Source organism: Pituophis catenifer, unplaced genomic scaffold, assembly GCF_029215685.1.
Source record: "Pituophis catenifer annectens isolate HBS135680 unplaced genomic scaffold, rPitCat1.0.hap2 SCAF_6, whole genome shotgun sequence".
In the NCBI taxonomy this organism is placed as follows: Eukaryota; Metazoa; Chordata; class Lepidosauria; order Squamata; family Colubridae; genus Pituophis; species Pituophis catenifer.
The window spans coordinates 96896308-96922540 of NW_027256886.1; the positions used below are offsets into that span (position 1 = coordinate 96896308).

The 26233-nt window shown below is 41.4% G+C and overlaps 1 protein-coding gene across 1 annotated transcript in view; it reads left to right on the top strand.

The window, feature by feature from the left end:
* GBF1 (golgi brefeldin A resistant guanine nucleotide exchange factor 1) overlaps positions 1-26233 on the top strand; it is a 374794-nt gene that overhangs the window by 97238 nt on the left and 251323 nt on the right. The window contains exons 6-8 of the mRNA XM_070946393.1: positions 5633-5741; positions 6145-6205; positions 24256-24310. Of these exons, the coding sequence (XP_070802494.1) occupies positions 5633-5741; positions 6145-6205; positions 24256-24310 (225 nt within the window). The remainder of the gene's footprint in view (positions 1-5632; positions 5742-6144; positions 6206-24255; positions 24311-26233) is intronic.

Sequence of the window (26233 nt, forward strand, 5' to 3'; positions counted from 1 at the left end):
TAGAGCAGGAGAGAGGGGAAAGGAGGTCTTGGAAGCTAAATGAGAATTTATTCAGATATGAAGACAATTTGTGTGAGCTTAAAAAACAAATGAAAGAATTTTTTATTAATAATATGAACAAAGGAACTTCGATGGAGATGGTATGGGATGCGTGTAAGGCTTATATGAGAGGAACATTAATTTTTTTGAATAATAAATATAGATTAAAACAACAAAATAGACGGAAAGAGATAGAGGAGGAAATTAAAAAGAAGGAACAATTGCTTATAATTAATCCGGGAGATAAAAAGGCAAAAGATATGATTAATATTTTAAGAGAGCAATTTAATATGTTAATGGCGGGGCAAGTCGCAACTAGCATACAATATGCCAGACATAATACGTTTTGTAATGCTAATAAACCTGGGAGATGGTTGGCTTACACGATGAGGAAAAAACAGAAATCACATATTATAGACAAAATAGAATTTAGAGGTAAAGAGACTTATCAACAGAATTTAATAAAAAAGGCTTTTTTGGAGTTTTATACAAAATTATATGCTAAAGAAGCAATTCAAGATGTTGATATTGATAGATATCTAAAGATGGAGATTCCTGAATTAACGTTGGAACAGAGAGATAGATTGAATCAACCTATAACTTCTGAGGAAATTGTTGGAGCAATTAAACAATTAAAAATAGGTAAGGCTCCGGGAACAGATGGACTAACAGCTGTTTATTATAAACATTTACAATCCGAAATGTTAGAACCATTAAAAATTTTATTTAATAAAATACAATTAGGAGGAGGAGTACCACCTTCTTGGAAAACAGCCTTTGTTTCACTAATTCCAAAGGAGGACCGAAATTCCATTAAGCCGGAGAATTATAGGCCAATTTCACTTCTGAATACTGACTATAAGATTTTTGCTAAAATATTAGCTAATAGACTAATGCCAGTTATGCAACAAATAATTCACAATGATCAATCTGGGTTTATAAAAGGTAGACAAATGAGATATAATGTTAGACAAATTGTAAACTTATTGGAATATTTGGAAAAACATAATCAAGTCCCTGCAGCGTTTATATTCTTGGATGCAGAGAAGGCATTTGATCGTTTGAACTGGCAATTTTTGTTTAAAATAATAGAGAAAATGCACTTTGGGGAATATTTTACACAATCAATTAGAGCGATATACCAACAGCAATCAGCACAAATCATAGTTAATGGAGGTTTAACAGAGGCTTTTAAAATTGAGAAAGGAACAAGACAGGGGTGTCCTCTGTCCCCACTATTATTTATTTTGACTTTGGAGGTATTACTGAATAAGATACGTGATTCACAAAAATTGAAGGGTATTGTAATTAGACAACAAGATTACAGATTAAGAGCCTTTGCAGATGATTTGGTTATTACTTTATCTCAACCTATAGAGTCGGCTCCATGTATATTGGATATAATTAATCAATATGGGAAAGTATCAGGATTTAAAGTTAATTCACATAAGACAAAGATGATAGTTAAAAATATGACTACATTTGAAAGAGACAAATTAGCAAGATTAACAGATTTTGAAATAGTTAAAAAGGTTAAATATCTAGGGGTATACATAGCAGCTTCAAATACAAAATTATACAAAAACAATTATGAGGTACTTTGGCAGAAGGTACAGAAGGATATGGAAAATTGGAAAAAATTACAGTTGTCTTTATTGGGAAGAATTGCAGCAATTAAAATGAATGTTTTACCTAGATTTTTATTTCTGTTCCAAATGATACCTGTGCTTAAGAAAGATGAAAATCTGAGAGAATGGCAGAAAGGTGTTAATACTTTTATTTGGGCTGGGAAAAAACCCAGAATAAAAATGAAAATTATACAAGATACACGTGAAAGAGGGGGTCTTAAAATGCCTAATTTAAGATTATATTATGAAGCAGCGGTTTTATCACAAATCAGTGATTGGTTTAATTTAACTGAGGGGAGAATTTTGAATTTAGAAGGTTATGATTTGTTATATGGATGGCATGCCTATTTGTTATATGACAAAAAAGTGGATAAAGTATTTAAGGTTCATATATTAAGAAATGCTTTGTTAAGGGTTTGGAAAAAATATCAATATAAGTTAAATTATAAGATACCTTTATGGGCAAATCCTAGACATGCAATAGAAAATATAAGTATAGAACAAAAACAGGAGGTGATTACCTATAAAGAGCTTCTTATTATGGAAAGGGGGGTAATGTACTTGAAATCTTTAGATATACTGAGAGAAGAAGGTATAACTTATACATGGTTTCAGTATGGTCAACTTCAAGCTAGATGGAAGGAAGATCAAAAAATTGGCTTTGTGCAAAATGAGGAGAATCTGGTAAAACAAATTAGAGATCAAAAACAAATGCATATTAAAAGGTTGTATAATGCTTTATTGGAAATAGATTCTGAGACGGAATTGGTTAAAGACTGTATGATTAAATGGGCACAAAATTTTCAAGAGCCAGTAATGATGGAAACTTGGGAAAAGATTTGGATTAGAAATGTGAAATTTACACAAGCACAAAATTTAAGAGAAAATTTTTATAAAATGTTTTATAGATGGCATTTAGATCCTAAAAAATTATCATGTATGTATTCTAATGTGCAAGCTAAATGTTGGAGATGTGACTGTGATGATGCAACTTATTATCATATATGGTGGACTTGTAGAAAAATCAAAGCATTTTGGATAAAGATTTGGTGGGTGATGCAGAATATTCTCAAAAAGAGACTGAAATTTACTCCACAGTTGTTTTTACTGGGTATAACTACGGACTGTACAGTTGCAGAGACTAAATTGATTTTGAACTTGATAACAGCAGCAAGATTGTTGGTAGCACAATACTGGAAGAAGGACTTTTTGCCTACTATTGATGACTGGATATTGAAAGTAACTAATTTAGCTGAAATGGCTAAAATTTCAGCATATCTGAAGGATCATACACAAGAAAGGTACATACAGGACTGGAGAAGATGGATAGATTATATACAAAATAAGTATCAGACTAAAAAATATCAAATAGCTTATGAATGATTTCTTTTATTTGTATAAGCGTTATATAAGTGACATTAGAAGTATTATGTTTAAGAAATAGGATTTTATATATGGGGGGTTAAGAATTTTTTTTTATAGGGATGTTAGTTTAATGATTGGTTATGCAATTTAGATTATTGTTAAAGATCAATAGAAATACCTTGTGTTCTGCTCTGGGAAGTCGGGGAGGGGGAGGGGGGTTGGGGGGGGTTGTGGGGAAAATATGTTTGTTTTTAAAACTTTTTCAATAAAAAAAAAAAAACATGTAAACATTCACAGTGCAGGGAGGAAAAATATGTGAACCTTTGGACTTAATAACTGGTTGACCCTCCTTTGGCAGCAATAACCTCAATCAAACGTTTCCTGTAGTTGCAGATCAGACCTGCACAACGATCTGGAGTAATTTTGGACCACTCCTCTTCACAAAACTGTTTCAGTGTAGCAATTTTCTTGGGATGTCTGGTGTGAATCGCTCTCTTAAGGTCATGCCACAGCATTTCAATCGGGTTGAGGTCAGGACTCTGACTGGGCCACTCCAAAAGGCGTATTCTGTGCTGTTGAAGCCATTTTTTTGTTGAATTACTTGTATGCTTTGGGTCATTGTCCTGTTGCATCACCCATCCTTTTCGGAGCTTCAGTTGGCGGACAGATGGTCGTACGTTTTCCTGCAAAATGTCTTGATAAACTCTGGAATTCATTTTCCCATCAATGACAACAATCCATCCAGGCCCTGAGGCAGCAAAGCAGCCCCAAACCATATGCTCCCTCTGCCATGTTTTACAGTGGGGATGAGGTTTTGATGTTGGTGTGCTGAGCCTTTTTTTCTCCACACTTAGTGTTGTGTGTTCTTCCCAAACAACTCAATTTTGGTTTCATCTGTCCACAGTATATTTTGCCAGTAGTGCTGTGGAACATCCAGGTGCTCTTTTGCAAACTTCAAACGTGCTGCAATATTTTTTTTGGACAGCAATGGCTTCCTCTGTGGTGTCCTTCCATGTACTCCATTCTTGTGTAATGTTTTCCTTATTGTAGATGTATCAACAAAAATGTTAGCATGTGCCAGAGATTTCTGTAGGTCTTTAGCTGACACTCTAGAATTCTTCTTTACCTCATGAACCATTCTGTGCTGTGCTGTTGCAGTCATTTTTACAGGACAACCACGCCTAGGGAGAGTAGCAACAGTGCTAAACTTTCTCTATTTGTAGACAGTCTGTCTTACCGTGGACACATGAACATCAAGGCTTTTGGAGATATTTTTCTAACCCTTTCCAGCTTCATGCAAGTCAACAATTCTTGATTGTAGGTCTTCTGAGAGCTCTTTTCTATGAGGCATGGTTCACATCAGACAGTGCTTCTTGAAACCAGTAAACCCAAAACAGGTGTTTGTTTTTAAAGGGCAGGACAGCTGTCAGCAACACATCCAATATCATCACAATGATTGGAGTCAAGGTTGGCTCACTCCTGGCTCCAATTAGCTCTTGGAGAAGTCATTAGGCTAGGGGCTCACATACTTTTTCCTCCCTGCACTGTGAATGTTTACATGTTATGTTCAATTAAACCATGGCAACTTCTAATGTTGGTGTAGTATTATTTGAAGCAGACTGTGTTTTTCTATTGTTGTGACTTAGATGAAGTTCAGAGCACATTTTATGCCCAATTCATGCAAAACTCCACGTAATCCCAAGGGGTTCACATACTTTTTCTTGCAACTGTAATGTGGAATCCACTGGTCTCCAGAAAATCCATTGCTGCCTATCTCATCCTGCCTGAAAGATTCCACAGACTTTTGGAACAACTATGAAGTATGATAATGGGAATACAATAGTTTGGGGCTAACTTGCAATCACTGAAGGAAAAATGGATTCTGGATTATACCAGCAAATGTACAGGAAAGCTATATAATATATGTCCATGAGCTGAAATTTAAATGAAAGTCATGGAGCACAACAATGGTCCTTAACTCATAAGTAAATCTATAACAGAATGATCAAATCGAAAAAAATCTCTTACTTTGAAATTTTGGAACATGAACATATAATACATATAATGAACATATAATTGACTTTAATACAAGTAAAATATTGTGTATTTTACACCAGACAGCCTCAAAGTATCAATAAGTTGAAACTGTTATAAAAGAGGTATAGCTGTGTTGAAAAAGGTCTTATTACACACTACCTCACTGAGTTCAATAAGACAATAATGTATGTTACTTTGTAAATTATTTACCAGTGACCTGGTATTATTTATCATTGACCTACCCAAAACTCAGACTACAGTGTTAGTCAGAGTTCTTAAAAATTATGAGTAATTTTAAGTATTCAATCTCTGTCCATAGAGACTGATTTGGAGAAATGTTTTGTTCAGACTTCATGCTGTATCCAAACAATTCTGTGGAAGGGAAAGAATTTGCTCTCATTCACTTATATGGGAATAGTTGGCGAAATGATAATACTAAAAAGAAGTATTCTTCCACTGTTTAGTTGATATTTAAAATGTTTCTTTGTTATTTCATATGAATGTTTTTGATATTAAAACGTGATTAGAATATAACTTTTCATATTGATTTGTTCTTCTTTCAGGTCTTGAGGACTCTCCTCCTTGCTCCAGTTGGAGCTCATCTCACAAATGAATCTGTGTGTGAAATCATGCAGTCTTGCTTCCGTATATGCTTTGAGATGAGGCTTAGTGGTAGGTCTGCAATGGAAACAAGCAAATCATAAACATTTATATTATTTTGTCATATATTATTTCTGTATTTAATAAGTTTGAATGCTGAAAAGTAAATAAACATAAAATATGCTAAATGTGCAAAATTGAGTTTACATTCCTTAATTTTTTTAGAAAAGTAGTTGACTTTGCTAATCATTTCCTGTTCCTCTGTCTTTTTCTTTCTCATCTCTACATTCCTCTATCTCTGTAGTGTGGCTTGGTGTATCTTTCCTTTTCTTTCTGCACAGCTGAGCCTGGATTGGTTTTAATAAATTTCTAGTAATCCTTTGTAAGCAACACTTGGAGGGAAGTCTACACGAAGAAGCCTCTAGATAATATCACATGGCATAATGACACCTGTGTTATTTGTTTTTGTCTTCAGAGTTATTGAGAAAATCTGCAGAGCACACTCTGGTCGACATGGTACAGCTGCTCTTCACAAGGTAAACGTTCTTGTATTTGTCTCAGCACTGCTCAAATGGCCCTTCAAGGGTGGGAAGATTGCACATTTCCAAATATGTTAGTGGTTATGTATATGCATACTCTATTCCAAGTATTATCAGGTCCTTGCAAAGCTTGTCCTTTCATCAAAATGTATCTTCTTCACTGACAATAAGTAAGGATAAAATAATATATGAAACTGAGGAATATGTTATCACTCTGGGGCCAGCCAGAGGTGGTATTTGCCAGTTCTCCGAACTACTCAAAATTTCCATTACCGGTTCTCCAGAACCTGTCAGAACCTGCTGGATTTCACCCCTGAGCACAGTATCCAGGATGGTTTAGAATAGTAGAAAATGATTAGCACTGACGAATAGTAGAAAATGATTAGCACTGGCTCCACTGTTGTGGAGATTGGGTCAGTCATTTAAGATAGCCTAGGACAGGAAACAGGCACGGCAAGAATCCCAGGAAACGTTTAATTTCTATAGGGTAAAATGACAGAATCTTGAAAGTCTGTCATGTTTTTCTCTGCTTCCATCTTCTGCCAGACAAAATCAAAGTGATGCTATTTTAAGTTTCTTTCTCACATTTTCCTCTTAGGACTGAATAATCTTTTCTGAAAATTCACCTGAAATGGTTTGCTCATATCTACCTTTTCCAAAGGCCAGGTCCACATTTCTTCATAGATTATGCCACTAATTTTCTTCAAATTTTAGATGGGGAGCTAAAAATATAAAATACAAAATTGTTAACTTTTGCTTACTTCAGAGTCACCATAATATCAATGTTTTTGCTGTCTTTGAAATCCAATCATTTGACATTTTGTTGGTGAATTCTCAGGAGCACTTTACTGGCTGCAATTGTGAAATATGATAACTGGTGTCGACCATTGACTTAGTTGACTCATGTACCTAGTCTACCGTTTCAAGAAATAATCTTAGCTTTAATGTGATTTATAAATACAAATGAACCTAAGATAGTTATATATCCAGCCATTTTTTCCAAAGTATTATAAAGGGAATTCCCACATCTGCATTTTTTTAGTTCTGTTATCAAAAATGTTATTTACAGCCCAAACCCTTCAACTCAGATCATTTTCTGACGCCATCTTGACTTAAGGGACAATTTATGACCTGGCCTAACAAATCATTTTCTAAGAATATCAGTTCTAACAGAACTCTGCACATGAACATACACACACACACACACACACACACCAGGGGTGGGTTCTACTTACCTTTACTACCAGTTCGCAACAGGAGTGCCTGTGCACACTCGCTTTGTGCGCATGCTCACGCACTTCTGCGCATGCGCAGAAGCTTCCTGATGATATCCGGGTCAGTGGGCGGAGCCTCCCACCGGTTTTACTACCGGTTCTTGCAAACTGGTCCGAACTGGGGGCAACCCACCACTGTCACACACTCATAGTACTGTGCAAAAGTTTTAGGTAGTTGTGCAAATTGCTTTCAGATATAGAAGTGTTAATAATTTATTCTTCTTAATTAAAATGGAAAGTAAATGAAGAGAAGAGAAATCCAAATCAAATCAATATTTGGGCTGACCATCCTTTGCCTTCAAAACAGCATCAATTCTTCTAGGTACACTTGCACACAGTTTTTGAAGGAATTCAGCAAGATTCCTTCAAGGCTGTTCCAAACATCTTGGAGAACTAACTACAGTTCTTCTGTAGATGTAGGCTGCTTCAAATCCTTCTGTCTCTTCATGTAATCTCAAACAGACTCAATGATGTTGAGATCAGGGCTCTATGGGGGCCGAACCATCACTTCCAGAACTCCTTGTTCTTCTTTATACTGAATATAGTTGTGACATTGGCTGCATGTTTGGGATTGTTGTTTTCTGCAGAATAAATTGGGGGCCAATCACATGTCACTCTAATGGTAGGGCATGATGGATTGGTATCTACTGCATTGAGGACCCCATTGATCCTGACCAGATCTCCAAATCCATTTGCAGAAATCCAGCCCCAAACTTGCAAGGAACCTTCACCATGCTTCACTGTTGCCTGCAGATGCTCATTATTGTACCCTCTCCAACCCTTCTGTGAACAAACTACCTCCTGCTATAGCCAAATATTTCACATTTTGACTCGTTAGTCCAGAGCACCTTCTGCCATTTTTCTACACTCCACTTCTGATATTTTCTTATATAATTGAGTCGCTTAGCCTTGTTTCCACTTTGGAAGTATGGCTTTTTGACTGCAGTTCTTTCATGAAGACCACCTTTGGCAGACTTCTCCAGACAGTAGATAGGTGTATCTGGATCGCACTGGTTTCTGCCAGTTTTGTGCTGATGGCACTGCTGGACATGTTCTGATGTCAAAGGAAAGTGAGCATGATGTGTTTGTCATCTGCTGCATTAAGTTTCTTTCCTTCCTCACCATGTCTGTGATCCTTAATGTTGCCTGCTTCTTTGTGCTTCTTCAAAAGAGTTTGAGCAGCAAACTCTTGAAACCCCAGTCTGTTTTGCAATCTTTGCCTGGTAAAGATCTTGGCTGATGTACTGTAGTATAACTATCTTTTGTCTTGTTCCTGTTCTCAGTTTGGCATGGTGTATGACCTGTGACATGAAACTGTCTTCCACAATCTCACTTTAGAAGCAAAGTCTGGTTGTGTCTCACCCAGTTTTAAGCCTTTTACACAGTTTTTTCTGTTTCAGTTAATGACTGTGTTTCCACCTGTCGAAACGTGAATCAGCTTCGTTCCCCCCCTGGGGAAACTGTAATTAATTAGAGGTGAATGAATCTTGTTTTCCATGGTGTATACTCTCAAAGAAAGAAAACCCGAAGTATATATTCTAAGAAACATTTTATTATAAAAGTACAAAACTAGCTAACTACATCTTACCGGCAGTTATCACACAGATGGACAAAGGAAAAAGGAAAGGAAAGAATATAGACATGCGCAGTAGTCCAGTGTCTCACAAGACCAGCCTTATCTCAGCTACAGATAAATTCCCTGGCCAGGCTACCGTAAGTCTTAGAAGGAGCGTTGGTCTTACCTGATACGTTCCTTCTCGTTGAGTGGAGACAGGAGCCAGCGTGGGTAGTGCCCATCCAATCAGCTTGAAGGATTGAGTCTGCCAATTATTCTTAGTCCCGCCCTTGTTGCCGGGCAGGCCAGCTTTTGGCGAAGACTGGAAGACAGACTCGGTGTGTGGGACAAAAAGAGGACCCAAAGACAGAAAAAAACAGAAACATGCCGAGTCCAGCTCGAAACAAGGGGAGGGTCTGGCTGCTGTCTCCACTCAACGAGAAGGAATGTATCAGGTAAGACCAATGCTCCTTCTCCATTGAGAGTGGAGACAGCAGCCAGCGTGGGACATACCCAAGTTCACTGTCCCAATGTCAGGGGGTGCTCACGCTGGACCGCATTGTCCTCTCTGGCAACAACCCTTTGCAGAACCCGGCGTCCAAACGAGGCTTCGGTCGACGCATACTGGTCAAGTTTGTAGTGTCGAATGAAAGGACTAGGCGAAGTCCAGTGGCCGCTCTACAAATTTCCAGCAAGGAAGCCAGAGTCGCCCAAGCGGCCGTCGTAGCAGCACTACGGGTGGAGTGAGCCATCAATCTTGAGGGACGCGGAAGGGATCTAACATCATAGGCTGTGGCAATAGTCTGACGAATCCAACGACCGATGGTCGAAGACGAAACTTTACTGCCTTGGGAGGTAGGTAAGAAGGAGACAAAAAGAGACTCCGAGCGACGGAAAGGAGCTGTCCTCTTCAGGTAGATTCGCAGAGCCCGCCGGACATCGAGGGCGTGCCAACGACATTCCCGAGGGTGAGTAGGCCGGGGGCAGAAATTAGGCAGGATAAGTTCCTGCGCCCGGTGAAATACAGAATTGACCTTCGGGATGAATGTCAGGTCCAAACGGAGAACCACTCGGTCTGCATGGAAAACACAAAGGTCCGGAGGAGTGGACAAGGCGGCGAGCTCAGAAATGCGGCGAGCCGAAGTAATGGCTACCAGGAAGGCAACCTTGCAGGTGAGAAGCCTGAGACTGGTAGTCCGAAGTGGTTCGTACGGGGGACCCGTAAGAAACTGCAAGACCAGAGGGAGATCCCAGGTAGGGTAGCGGTGCAGCACAGGAGGAGACAAGTTCTTAGCTCCTGGGAGAAAACGGCGTATCAAGGGGTGCTGAGCCAGGGACGACAAGGAACCGCAGGTGAGCACCGAAGATAAAGCTGCGATGTGTCGGCGGAGAGTGTTGGGAGAGAGACCTTGGGCTAGGCCCTTCTGTAAAAACATCAGAATATGAATAATAGACGGTTGTAAAGGCATTACGTCGACCTGGCGACACCAGTTGCAGAAAGTCCGCCAGGTGGCGGAGTAAATGCGTTCCGTAGAAGGACGTCGAGAGGATAGTAAGGTAAGAACAACATCCGCTGGAACGTGTACCTCCCTCAAAGTGAACCGCTCAATCTCCAGGCGGTCAGATTGAGCCAGGCCGGGTCTGGGTGCGTCAGGGCGCCTTGCGAGAGAATATTGTCCGAGAGGGGGATGCGCCATGATGGGGTCACCGATAGGGACACGAGGTCCGCAAACCAGGGTCTCCGAGGCCAATGAGGTGCCACAAGGATCACTTCCGCTTGCTCGGATAGAATTTTGCGGATGACCCTGGGAAGGAGGGCCGTCGGGGGAAAGGTGTACAGGAGGCCTGACGGCCATGGAGTCCGGAGAGCGTCGACACCGGCTGCTCGAGGGTGTGGATACCGGGAGAGGAATAGCGGAAGTTGAGTGTTCTCGTGAGTTGCGAACAGGTCGATTACTGGACGTCCGAAACGAAGAGACAGTTCCTGGAAGATGCACGGGAGGAGCCGCCATTCCGCATTGTCTATCCGCCGCCGACTCAACCAGTCCGCTTGAACGTTCTGTACTCCGGAGATGTGTTCCGCCCGAATGGAACACAGATGGCGTTCTGACCAGAACCCCAATGTTACTGCCACGGCCAGAAGAGACTTTGACCTGGTGCCCCCCAGCTTGTTCAGATGTGCCTTTGCGGCGACGTTGTCCGTGAGGACGAGGACGTGAGCTCCGGAGACCAGATGTCGGAATGACTTCAGGGCCAGGAAGACAGCTTTCAGTTCCAGCCAATTGATGGGACGACGAGCTTCCAAGGGCGTCCAAGTCCCTTGAGCCAGTTGACCTTGGCAATGGGCTCCCCAGCCCAGGAGGCTGGCATCTGTCGTCACCACCACCCTCGAGGGCTCGAGGAAGAAGCAACCCGCAGCGAGAGCAGGGGAATGCCACCACCGGAGGGATCTGGGAACCGCGGGAGGAAGCGGGATCGGCCTTGACGAAGTGCCTATGCCCGCCTTCTGCAAAGGCAAGAGAAACCATTGGAGTTACCTGGCGTGAAGCTGGGCCCAGGGAACTATGGCTATCGCCGATATCATCTTGCCTAAGAGCTGAGACAAGATATAGGGAGAAACTACTCGACTCCCCTCAACCTGGGAGACTAACTGCCTCAGGCTATTCTGCCTATCGGGAGAAAGAAAAACCTTGCCCTGAAGACAGTCAATCAGGGCACCCAAATGTACTAATCTAGTGGAAGGGGAGAGATGGCTCTTTTCCAAATTAACGGAGAAGCCGTGAGCCGCTAACGTCTCAATTGTCAGACGGATATCTAGGGCCGCCTACTGTACAGAAGGGGACAAAATCAAAATATCATCTAAGTAACACAAGAGTCGGACTGAACGAAGACGGAGCCAGGCCGCCAAGGCAGCCAGCACTTTCGTAAAGAGGGGCAGAAGAAAGGCCAAATAGTAGAGCCCTATACTGGTAATGTGCTCCGCCATAACAAAACCTCAGAAAACATCTATGGGAAGGGAGGATTGGGATATGAAGGTAGGCCTCAGTCAGGTCAATGGAAGAGAGGAGATCGCCCCTCCGAACACCGTCAAGAATGGTCTTTAATGATTGCATTTTAAATTTACGATACACGACATACCTGTTTAAACGTTTGAGGTCCAAAATAGGGCGCCACCCCCCCGATGACTTAGGGACGAGAAACACCCTTGAATAAAATCCCAAACCTTCCTGGCCCGGAGGCACAGGTTGAATAGCTTTGATAGACAGGAGATGCTGAACTGATGAGTCCATCAGGGACCTCTTTTCAGGATTACGAGAAATCGGACAGCAGACAAAGGTGTGAGGGGGGAGGCAAGAAATTCAATGGCCAACCCAGATTTCAAGGTGGCGTGGACCCACTTGTCCGAGGTGGTTTCCTCCCAGACTGAGGCAAAAAGGCCCAATCTACCACCAATGGGAGGATTCGGAATGCAATCAGCGACGGCGGCGGGCGAAACGACCTCCTCCCCCTCGAAAGGGCCACTTGGAAGTAAAGGGACGCCCCCTGTATGATCTATCGGAAGACCCCCGCTGCCTACCAAAGGACCCATCTCTCCTAAAGGGGGGGGAAGGACAAAGAAGAGGAGGGCCCCCTGTCTGCACCTCGTGAGAAGGAACGAGGAGGGTAAGGTGAGAAACGCACTCCTCTCCGGTAGACAGCTGCCAACACTTTCTTTTTATCCCTGGTTTCTGTGAGGACGGGGTCTAAAGCGTCCCCGAACAGCTTCGTGCCCTTGAAAGGAACCGATGCCAACCGCCATTTGTGCCTGGCATCTGCCTGCCAGTGCCGGAGATACAACAGACGACGAGCCGTGACAGCCGAAGCTAAAGATTTTGCAGAAAACCTGGCAGCATTCAGGGTAGAGTCAGCGGAAAATTGTATGGCAGCCACAATTTTATTTAAGTCCTGCCTGATATGGGTATCACCAGGGGATAACTTTTCTTGTAGTTGACGCAACCAAATCAAGGTTGTTCGGTTAAAGAAGGATGCTGTAGTGGTTGCTTTAATTGCCCAGGCAGAGCTCTGGAAGGCCTTCTGAAGCACCTGATCAGATCGACGTTCATCAGGACGGAGACCTTCGTCGGGTTCGCCCGGGACATTAGAATTAGGGAGAAGAGCTGCAACGGGGGCATCAATCGAAGGGATTTGAAGAAGAGCTTCAAGATCCGAAGAGACTTGAAAGTTCCGTTTGTCATTTGACGAGGGGAGAGGAGCAGCGGCCGGAGACTCCCACTGTTGTTTCACTACATCCAGAAAGAGAGGAGGAGTAGGAACGGATGTTATAGGCCTAGCGGGTTCCGCGAACATTGGGTCCAAAGATCCAGAGGAAGACGAAGGAGGGACCGGATCAGCGTTAGGCGATGATAAACGGGCCGTATTAACCGCCTTGAACAGCAATGATTTAAACAAGGCCTGTGGAAACAGACCTGTGGAAGCTGGCTGATCCGGGGGGAGGTTCTCATCCTCCAACAGGTCAGAAGCAGGATCTTCCTCATCATTCAAAGCTGAAGGGTGACTGTAGTGAGAAGAAGTAGGAGAGACGGATCGAACTGAATGAGAACAAACTTGGTCACTGCAACCTCCTGAAAAGGGAGAAGCCTCTCTCACCGATCCATGTCGACTGGAGGAACCTGAATGTGCAGCCAAAGACCTCTGAACCGCCACCTCAATCATTTGTTGCAGCTGATCCGGAGGAACGATTGAGTCCAAAGGGAGGACAGGTACAGGATCAGTAGAAGGAGCCGCCTGTGCGGATGCCGGATCAGCAACCAGTCATGGAGAAGCTGAGCCAGGGCCCCACAAATTATCATCAGAAATAGTCACTGGGCAATCCCGCAGAGACAGTTGGTCAGGAGTAGGCGAGTGGGGTATGGCAGCTGGAGGCGAATTAGACGGAGAAGGAGGTTGAAGAGTGGAAGGAGGCAACTGGGCGCATGCCTTGTCACATAATCTGGTTAACACTTTGTCTCTACGTTTCTCCACTTTAGAAGAAGAGGATGACATGCCACGTTTGGTAGACTTATGATGAGAAGTCATGGGATGAGACCTGGAATCTTCCATTACAGATTGCTGGGTAACAGACGTAGAGTCTGATTGGCCAACTTCGCCTGCACTGGCCTTCCGGCCGTGAAGTTGCCGGTAATCAAAGAAGCGGAAAGTGGGCCAAATGAAGAGGGCAAGAAGAGCGCAGAAGGGGAGAATGTCCCTCGAAGATCAAACGAACAAAAAAAAAACAAAACAAAACCCTTGAGGAGATCAAGGGCAGGGAATCCCCACGCCCCTGGCTAAGCCAGAGGAAACGGAGGTTAAACGGAGAACAAAGGCAACTCACAAAATTCGGTGTCAAACGGTCCAAAGTCAGCCGGAAAAATCAGTCAATGGTCAAATCGATAAGCAGTTCAAAGTCCAACAGTCCAAGTCAAAGAAAATCCGAAAAAACCAACACGAAAGATATAAAGAGGAGAATATAAGCCAGAGAGAAGTCCCACACACTAGCCAGCGCTGAAGGACTGAGTCACAAGCTGGCCTGCCCGGCAACAAGGGCGGGACTAAGAATATTTGGCAGACTCAGTCCTTCAAGCTGATTGGATGGGCACTACCCACGCTGGCTGCTGTCTCCACTCTCAATGGAGAATGGGAGCTCAGCTGGCAAACACTTAACGCAGTGACAACCCCTTCTTTGTCAGTTGAGCGGACATCAGGTACTGCCATCAATTAAGGCACATCTTCTTACGCAGATACTCGTGCTGAGCTGCTGGAAGCGGTTTGTTGAGCATATCAACAATCTGATCATGTGTAGGCACATACTGCAATTTTACAAAACCTTGTTTCACTAATTGTTTTATATTTTTGTAATGGATGTCAGTGTGTCTGGACCTAGAACCTGTGAAACGTGATTCAGAAATATAAACCACAGATTCATTGTCTTCCATCATGGTGATTGGCCGGCTCGGGTGTATCCAGATATCTGTGACCAAAGCATCAAACCAAGTTAGAGAATTACATGCATCTGAAACACAAGCATATTCAGCCTCAGTAGATGAACAAGAAACAAAATTCTGTTTTCGCACATGCCAGTAAACAGGACATCCATTTAAGAATATCATATAACCTGAGTACTTTTACGTGTTTTCTTATTACTTGCCCAATCAGAATCTGCATAATAACATAATTCTGCATAATCAATGTGTGTCGGTTCTAACAATAGCCTCATATGTTTAGTGTGTTTGAAGTATTTCAATAATTTCTTAACACATGCCCAATGAAACTGTTTTGCCTTACCTATGTGTCGAGACAAGAGATTTAACACTAAGTGTAATGTCGGGGCTAGTCCAACTACTAATATACAACAGTGACCCAATAACTGAACGATAAAGTGTTTGATCCTCGAACTCAGGACTTGGTTCATGTGTCAAGTTGTGGAAATCTGTTTGCATGGGTATGCTTCCTGTATTAGCATCTTTCATGTTGCAATGATGCAAAAGTTGTTCAATTTTATCCTCTTGTGAAAGACTAAACCCCTTCTGTGTTTTGTCAATCTGAACACCCAAATAAGTGCTAACATGACCTAAAGATTTCAATGTGAAATATCTCTGCAAAGCTTTAGCAAAATTCTCACTCATCTGCTTATTTGGACCAATATAAACAATATCATCAACATAAACAAGAGCTATCTCATACATATTATCAGATCTTTTTGTAAACACGCATTCATCAGTTTCGGACTTAATAAAGCCCATTGAATTTAATTTGTCAGTAAGACATAAGTACCACATTAAACCAGACTGTTTCAGACCATAAAGACTTTTGTGTAGAAACCAGGTATCCCTTCTTGCTGTCGGAACCCTGGAGGACCTCTTACGTAGATCTCCTCATCTAGGTCAGCATGTAGATAAGCCGTGTCAACATCGAACTGGAAAGCTTCTAAACCAAGAATAGTTGCTGTGGCTAAAGCAATTTTTACACTCTCAGTCTGGACTGTCGGTGAGCAGGTATTTGTGTAGTCCTCAGGATAACATTGAGCGAAACCCTGAGCTACATCTTCGTCTTCATTATCGTCGCTAGCGTCGGCATCGGTGGCTTGCGAAGACGGAACATCAGGTTGAGAAGAACTAGTGGATGGAACATTTGCCTGTGAATTTTGATCATCAGACTGCGTGGCATCAGCAACATCATCTCTAGGAAAATAAACTCCAGGATCATTGGAATGAATCCTGGACCAGTCAGCATCTTCCTCAAAATTAGCGGATTGGGAAATCACAATTACATATTTGGAGTCAATAAATTTGCTCCACTTTGAATTACCATCAATACCCATAAATCTCATCCTCTTTGCTGCTGGACCTCCTTTCCTTCTTTGAGCGAAGGGAATGTTCACCATAGCGTATGAACCAAAAATATGGAGGTTTTTGAGATCGGGCTTGTAACCATACAACATGAAGAAAGGAGTCTGATTTATTACACTACTCCAAGTACGGTTGACAATGTAATTTGCATATTTAATAGCTTCACCCCAGTATGGGATACTGAGGTTGGCGTCTTCTAGGAGACAACGCATCATGGTTTGTAGGACCCCTTGTCGCCTTTCTGCCACCCCATTATGCGCCAGTGTATAAGGGGCCAAAGTCTGATGAAGAATTCCATTCTTACGCATCCAGTCCTGGAACCGCTGAGACATGAATTCAGCACCACGATCACTTTGAATTCTAGCGATGCTAACTCCGTGTTGGGTATAAACAAGAGTGGCAAAGTCTTTTAAGTTCTGAAAGGTCTCAGATTTTTCTTTCATAGGATATACATATCCATATCTAGAGTAATTATCAACAATTGTTAGAAAATATTTTTTACCACCAAGTGTTGGCGTAAAAGGACCTACTATGTCAGTGTGTACCAAATAAAAAATGCATGTTGACAGGCGTGTAGCCATTTTGGAATGGCTGCTGCTTTGGATTTGGCCTTTTTGCAGACAGCACAATCAAAAAACACCTTATACCCCTTTAGATCTAAACCTCTCGCAAACTCCGGCATCTTCCTAAGAACACGGAAACTGGCATGCCCCAATCTTCTATGCCACTTATGGATATACTATAATGCAAAGGTTTACCAGTTAGTAAATTTTCAACATTAACAATTTTGTCAGGAACCTCAAACTTGCTCTGAGCAACCTGTTTCCTAATTTTCTTTTTGTTGGCTTTAGGAGCCTTTGGAGTAGCAACAGGATCTCTCTCTGGAACATCTCTCTCTGGGCCTGTGCTCTCCCCTTTTGGAGTCTGTATACTTGCCTGTGCTTGTGGTTTAGACTTTGGCTTTATGTAATAAACACCACCAATTAACATGGTTTCAGCAATGACTATATAACTTGCTATATAACTTGCTTTTTCTGTATAACTTGCTTTTTCGAGGTGGTGAACCTGGAACTTTAATACTCTAGACAAGTGACTCTGACTAAGCAAACTACTATTTGCTGTTGGCATATAATAAACATCAGGAAAGAATGCATCAAGCTCTTCAACATAAACAGTTCCTTTTCCTACGACCTGACAAGGATGATTGGAAAAAGAATAAAGTTCGCGTAGTTTAGATTCAGGCTTGTGCATCTCTGTGAAAAGTTCCTTTCTGTAGGTAACATGCAATGCTGTGCCACTATCCAAAGTCCACAGAAGTCGTCTGTCGTATTCAGGACGAGGTTGTGAATCGTTGATTAAAGCCAATGTGGCGAGTGGAGCTTGTGGACCACGCCTTGGACCACGACGACCTTGCCTTCTGCCTCTGCCTCCTCTGGAGTCTGTTCCTCTGGGCTGGTACGTGACGAGAGCTGGAAATCGTTGGGGACAATCTCGGGTGGTGTGTCCCACACGATTACAGATGTAGCATCTTGGCATCCTTGGAACGTAGGCTCTTCTTTGGAAGGGGCGCCTCGCTGGAGCTCTTTTTTTTTTTTTTTTTAAATTTGATTTATATGCCACCCTTCTCCGGAGACTCAGGGCAGCTTACAATGCGTTAAGCAATAGCCTTCATACTTTTGTATATTTATACAAAGTCAGCTTATTGCCCCCACAAACTGGGTCCTCAATTTACCTACCTTAGAAAGGATGGAAGGCTGAGTCAACCTTGAGCCTGGCGGGATTCGATCTTACTTTAATTGCAGACAGCTGGTGTTAAATTACAGAGCTCTGTCTGTTGAGCTATCCAGGCTCAATGATGCAAGTGGTCCTCTCAAATGTGGTGTGGCAAGCATAAATGCCTCTTCTTCGGTTAAAATTCTGCATACATGATCCACTGTGCGTTGAGGAATGGGCACTTGATTAATCTTTGTAATGGCATCTTTCCATTCATAATTCAATGAGTTAATAATAATGCTGATCATTTGAAAATTATCAATATTATAGCCTCTTTCGCCCAATTCCTTTCTCATTCCTTTCATTTTAGTTAAATGTTCTCCAATATATTCACCAGGTTTTAATCTCGAACCATGGGACTCAGACAAGAGCAAACATGTAGATTCAATTGAAACAGGCTGGTAGCATGTTTCTAATTGGGCCCAAATTTGTTGGGCAGTTGCATCAGGTGGAAAAGTAACCTGCAGTTCAGTATCCATGGACATCAGTAATGTTGTGCATGCTTTAGTATCTAAGTCTCTTATTGCAGGAGTCCATGGCTGGTCAGGAGGATTAAACACCATGCAATGGGTACCTTCTCTATGGAGTAAAAGTCCAACCTCACTGACCCATGCTTTATAATTGTGTCCTGAACGCTTTAATTTTGAATCTCCAGCCAGTGGAACAATAGAAGATGCCTGTTGAGGAAACACCTGTGGTACCATTGGAAGAGGTGCTGGTCTTGGCTGAGCGGGCTGTGCAGCTAAAGGCACTTGTAGTTGAACCTGAGGCTGATGTATTTGGACTTGTGGTTGTTGTGCTCCATCTGCACCTGGTGCTTGAGCTGCAATATCAAAATGGCCTGCCTTAAGCGTTGCTGTGCTCCATCTAAATTAGGAATTTGGACAAAAACGTCATCAGTACCACCAGGGGGTGCTGATGATTGAGCCTGTGAAGACACATGTGGCGTTGCAGCCTGAAGAACTGATTGATTTAGGGACATGGTTGAAACAGTCTGACGTAATTTTCTTAACTGCTGCATTGTGGAGTGCACTTCAGCTTTATTTTGTAAATTACTTTCGCCAGCAGGTGGTCCTGCAACATTAGTTTCGGGCATTGCAAAGTCATGTGTAATCAGAGAAGGTCCAGCATCACAAGTTAAATGTGACGTGGACACTGCTTTCTGTTCTGATTTGCCTGACACAGAACCCTCCTGGAGGAGTGGCTTTGGCTTCGAAGAAGAAAGAAAAATGGAGGACTCAGGAATTTGAAAAAGAAGAGAGTCCCTCTTATCTGGCTTAACTATAGAAACAAACACTTTTACCTTGTGCAGCTCATGTTCCAGAAATTCTATTTGATCACAATAACTTCGCACAGCCTTATCATGCAGAGTTTCTTCAGGGGTAGGAGGAGAATAATGAATTTCATCTCTCTCTGTGGGTAAAGAAAACCCAGCCACTTGTGTAATTTTAGGTTTAGCACCAAGCCTTTCAAATTCCAGGGCTTCTTTAGTAAATTCTTTAGTAATTAATTGAGGGAATATGGAATCAGACGGGGGCGTCACTGACCTCAGCAGCACATCGTCTTCATTAACAGCTCCCCCAACAGCACCTTCCTCAATTCTGGTTGCTGAAGCAAGCGGTGTTTGAAAAGTTGAAAGCCTCTTTAAAATTCTTTTTTCCGCTTCATCAGAGAGATCAGAGAGATCTATGTCTTCAGCAGACTGTATTCTGTATTTTGTTTTGATCTTTTTCTTTCTCGGCATGTTTGCAGTAAATAATCAGCATTCCTCGGTTGCCGACTAAATCTATGCTTAATAGCCTATTCGCTTATCAGTTGAGTAACAGCCAAGGAAAACAAAATAAACCATCCTCTGCTACCATTGTCGAAGCGTGAATCAGCTTCGTTTCCCCCCTGGGGAAACTGTAATTAATTAGAGGTGAATGAATCTTGTTTTCCATAGGGTATACTCTCAAAGAAAGAATACCCGAAGTATATATTCTAAGAAACATTTGTTGTGACTCTGGCTCCCGAGCCTGTCCTCACGGAGGAAGATGACTCTGAAAGTGATGGGGAGGAACTGACAAGGCCTCCCTCTCCAGGACCCTCCTTTCTGGCAACGCCTCAGGTTCCAGCTGAAGGCCAGGAGGAAGGCATGTCGGAGCACCCACTAATAGGGAGTGATGAAGATCAATCTTGGATTGATCCCAGGCAGCAGCGGAGGGAGAGGCGTGCGCAGCAAAGGAAGAGTTGTGGAAGGGCCAGAGATTGCTGAGTCACTGAGCCATGCCCCACAGGAGATAAAAGTGGGTGGGGTTGCTCTGCAGGCTCTGTGACGGACAAAAACTGCATATCGTGAACTTTGGATGGGATATCTTTCGGAAGATAAGGCTTGGACTTTGTGAATGACTTCTGACTACTCTTTTGTGCCTTGTGAACTCTTGGTTGCCCCAGCAACGGACTGCAGATACGCTGACTCCTGTTTCTAGAGTTGATAAGAAACTTGGCAGGCATTCGGAAAGTAGCTGCCAGAACTTTTATCTGCCAAAGGATTCAGGTCGGCTTGTAAAAATAAACTACTGGTAGACGTCTTTTGCTCGTGTGTCTGCCTATGTGAGGTGGGGGGACAGAACATCTTGTCCATCACCAGAACTAAGCCATCTTCAAACCAAGACGTCTTTTGCTCGTGTGTCAGCCTATGTGAGGTGGGGGGACAGAACACATTTTATTATAAAAGTACAAAACTAGCTAACTACATCTTACCAACAGTTATCACACAGATGGACAAAGGAAAAAGGAAATGAAAGAATGTAGACATGCACAGTAGTCCAATGTCTCACAAGACCAGCCTTATCTCAGCTACAGATAAATTCCCTGGCCAGGCTACCGTAAGTCTTAGAATGGGAGCTCAGCTGGCAAACACTTAACGCAGTGACACCACCTACATATGAAATGATTGGTCATTAACCCCTACTTGGTATAATTGGTTAATCATATAACTAACTGTAATCCTACAAAATGCCTGACTTTGTTCAAGTGTTCAAATGTAAGAATTGAAGCTGTTTTGAAGGCAAAGGGTGGTCAGCCCAAATATTGATTTGTTTTTGGATTTCTCTTCTGTTCATTTATTTTCAATTTTGTTAATTGATAAGAATAAAGTATTAACACTTCTATTTCTGAAAGCATTCTTAAATTACAGCATTTTTTCACAACTGCCTGTAACTTTGCACAGTACTGAGTGTGTGTATACACACATACAATATGGATTATTTATATATGGATTAGTATGATTGTTACTTTTGTTATATAACAAAATATATACTTTTGTTATACAACCATAACCTACTACTAGATAAAGTAGAAAAATGTGAGTTAGACAGCATCACCACCAGATGGATTTGTAACTGGCTGACCAACCACACTCAATGTGTAGTCCTCAATGGAACTGCATCTACATGGAGGGAAGTATGCAGTGGAGTACCCCAAGGCTCTGTTTTAGGCCCAGTACTCTTCAACATCTTCATCAATGACTTGAACGAGGGGATAGATGGGGAACTCATCAAATTTGCAGATGACACCAAGCTGGCAGGAGTAGCCAATACTCCAGAAGATAGGCTTAAGATACAAAAGGATCTTGACAGACTTGAATATTCTAGATTTAGGCAAGAAAAACGAAATGCACAGGTATAGTATATGTGGTACCTCGCTCAATAGTAGTAACTGTGAAAAGGATCTTGGAGTCCTAGTGGACAACCATTTAAATAGGAGCCAGCAATGTGCAGCAGCTGCAAAAAAAGCTAACACAGTTCTAGGCTGCATAAACAGAGGGATAGAATCAAGATCACGTGAAGTGTTAATACCACTTTATAATGCTTTGGTAAGGCCACACTTGGAATACTGCATTCAGTTTTGGTCGCCACAGTGTAAAAAAGATGTTGAGATTCTAGAAAAGAGTGCAGAGAAGAGCAACAAAGATGATTAGGGGATTGGAGGCTAAAACATATCGAGAATGGTTGCAGGAACTGGGTATGTCTAGTTTAATGAAAAGAAGGACTAGGGGAGACATGATAGCAGTGTTCCAATATCTCAGGGGCTGCCACAAAAAAGAGGGAGTCAAGCTATTCTCCAAAGCACCTGAGGTAGGACAAGAACCAATGGGTGGAAACTAATCAAGAAGAGAAGCAACTTAGAACTAAGGAGAAATTTCTTGACAGTTAGAACAATTAATCAGTGGAACAACTTGCCTCCAGAAGTTGCAAATGCTGCAACACTGGAAGTTTTTAAGAAGATGTTGGATAATCATTTGTCTGAAGTGGTATAGGGTTTCCTGCCTAGGCAGGGGATTGGACTAGAAGACCTCCAAGGTCCCTTCCAACTCTGTTATTCTGTCTGTTATTATTTTTTGTAACGTTGATTAGAAAATGTAAGGAAACGTCTGACCAGAAGAAAGTAAAGAGACTGCATATAAAAGAAAAGATTCTAATAAAAGCATTATAACTATCTGTTGAATGTTAAGAAGAGTACTTTCTTGGACTTCCGGAGGAAAAGAATGTTGAATTGAAGACAACTCCACAGAAAGTGGAGCTGACAAACAGACTGGCTTTTCATAATTCCTCTCTAAAAAAGGAGAGGACAAGATCGCACACATGTAATCCAAAGAGTTGTTTCTTATGAGGAGACTGAAAAGGTTTAAGAGCTCTGGGGGACAAGTGAATAGCCATTTTGCTAAAAATGGAAACTAAAAAGACACTGGCCTCATACACTAGGTTTTCTAATCACTTTCAGAAATTGCTTGTTAACTGCTTATTAGGAACCTTGGGATCAACAGGTTTATAGCACTGGGTGAGTTTCCTTCAATCCTTAGCAAAAGAAATTGGAATAAAAATTTAAGGGTTTTAAAAAAGATTTCCTGAACAAACAGCAAAGGGGCAATTAAAACTAAAATTTTAGAAAGTTACAAAAGGATTGAGGGTCCAGATAAATTTGACATAAGATTTTGGAATTAATTATAAAGAATCCTTCCCATGGGAAAATGCTTTTGTTTTGAATTCTTTTTTTAAAAAACTAAGAGTTTAAAAATTGGACACCAGAGGGAATAGAAGGATCAAAAGATTACAATTAAAGGAGAAGAACATTTCAACTTGACTTACTAATACAGAATATTTTAAATTCGGACATTGTCAGACCTGGGTAAATGAGACAGGAAATGCTACTAGATGAACTAGATCTACTTTATTGTAAGCCTACATTAACAGAACGTTAGAAATCTGAATGTACAAACTTCTTGCTGCCACTTTTACTAATCTGATCAATTAGGAAGGGTCTTTCTTAGATTTCTTTCTCTGAATGTTAAGCAGCTGAGGACTCCCCCTTCTCTTGTTCTGATTGTTCCCTAGGAAGCATTGCTTTCCCGTGTCCCCCAAGGTCATCTACATATGCCATTTTAGATATATTGAAGAATATTTTTTTAAAAATAGAAGTAAATTTTAAGAGTATCTGCCTCTATAGGTAGACTCTGTTTAAAAGATGCTATCAAAGAGGAACAAAGGTTACCTGACACAATTGAGCCTAATTTAAAAGTGGATTTAAAAATGACGGGCTACAAGAATGACTTATTACACTGGATAAACAAACCAAGAGAGTCACCTGAATAATTTTCCTATATTGGATTTATAAAAGAGGCTTGTTGAAGTTTTGAAGAATTTTGTGAGAAAGGACAAAGAAAAAGTAAAAATAAAAACAAGTGCTGTGACATTATTTGAAGGGACTAAAAATCAAGATTGTTAGAAATAAATGATCAAGATTAAAATAGATTTGTTGTTGTCTGGTAATGAACTTAATGAACTTCTGCTTAACATCAAGAGTGAAATGATGACATTTTATGGATTTGTTTATTGATAAAGAGATGGATATGAGAAGAAGAGGTCATTTGTTGTATTTTAAGAGAAGGTGATAAGTTACTAAAATTGTTTTTATTAGTATTTATTGTATATTGTAAACTTTAATAAAATTAGCATAAAAAATAGAGAACTTTCTTGTATTCCCTGTATTTAATATCTTTGTCTGTTTATATTATTCCAGGTCATCTCAGTTTAAAGAGGAGCCTAAGAGCTATGTAGGGACCAACATAAGAAAGGTAAGATCCATACAGTGAATATTGCTTTACTTTTAAGTGCACTTGCACTCTCTTGTTCCTCCTCCTTGTCATATTTGTTGCAAGAACTATTTATTTAGCTGTATGTGCCATTTGACATCTGTAGTATTTCTGATAGATGGATGGATTGATAGGGTGCCTTGGTATTGATTCTTAGCAGATACATAAAATTTCTCCATGAGGATCTCTCCCTAACTTGAGTTTTCAGGTGTTCCAGCACCCTGCCCATCACCACTGTAACTGAGTTCATCCAGTTTGCTGCTAGTTATCCTCTTTCACCTTTCTTTTCACATTTCCATTAAATATTTCTCCAGAAAGCTAGGTCTACATATAATGTATCTGAAGTAGTCATTATATGTCTTGAGTGAGAATTCTGGGTTTATTTGTTTGTTTGTTTTCTTGGCTGTCCACAGTATTCTCAGGAATTTTCTTCAACACCAACGTTCAAAACAATTAATATTCTTTATATTCTGCTTCTTCAACTTTCACTACCATAGAATGTCACGGGGAATACCATTGCTTGCACTGGTCATCTTTGTAGGTATCAAGGCATCTGAATATCTTCCTAAAGTATTCATAGTTACTACATGGCAGTCTGCAGTGTATTTCTTGATTGTTCATTCATTTGTACTTGATGGTTGATCCTATCTACCAATTTGATATCTTCATTCTGAGACAGTTCTGAGACTGATTGTTATGCTGTTATTTGTTTGGTCTTTATATTTATTTTATTATGAGTTTTATTGCTGCCCATTTTAATCTCTGGGTGGTTATGGGAGGCAACTCATGAAGTAAAGTGCCTAGAGAAGCCTTGTTTTTATGGAGCTGCCTACAACTTTAACTCGGAAAGAAGAATGGGTGTTTTTTAAAAATAAATATATTAAACTTATCAAAATATAAAATCAAATGAAAATGAAAATAGTGGAAAATAGGGAAGGGAAAAGGAGAAGTATAGGGTAAAGGAATATGTTCTGTCCCCGTCGCACGCATGCACACAAACAGACAGCCAGGAGTTAATGAATCAAACAGTCAGGAATTCCTTTAAGATAACAGTCTTGGCAGCGACCCATGAACTGCCTGCCAAGAGATTTTACTCACTAAGGGAGGTTTTTTCTCCTCAGTCCGATATACCAAATTAATTCCACAAAGCAAAGAATTGTCAAAGTCCAGTCCGAAGAAATCCAAAAAGAGATTCTAACAGGGTTCTAGAAACACGATATGACTTCGAGTTTTTCAATTTGTCTGTCACAAGGCCTGAATAGCCGACACACCCCCTTTTATCCCTTGTAGGGTGTGGTCCAGTGACTCAGCTCAATCTCTGGCCTGCCCACGCCTCTTTCTCTGCTGCGCACGCTTATCCTTCTGACGCTGTCTGGGATCCAGCCAAAACTCATCCTCCTCACTCTCTATCTGCGGCTGCTCCGAAGTGCCTTGCTCCTGGCATATCTCTTGGCCTGCGGAGGAAACCTGAGGCATTGCCAGAGAGGAAGGTCCTGGAGAGGGAGGCCTTGCCAAATCCTCTCCTTCACCTTCTGAGTCCTCTCCCTCTGTTAGGACAGGCTCGGGGGTCGGAGTCACAACAGAGTAAAAGGAAAGAAAAGCATTGACTTTCGACTATCACAGTAGAATGAAATAATAATATTACAGCCTCAACTTTACTCAGGGACCAAAGTTTGTGGTCATAATTGTGGTTGTAAATTGAGGACTCCCTGTAATCAGCTGGCAAGATTTTCGTAAATGGGCACTATGATGCTAGGTTCAGTGCTCTGGGATTTCTGCAGTGTGATCAATCTAAGTAAATGAAGGCAAGAACTGAGGTCTATCATTCCAAATTGTTCGGTAATATTTCAGCAGTGATTAAAATCATTGCTTGGTGATTTATTAGACTTAAGCTGATTTATAAGG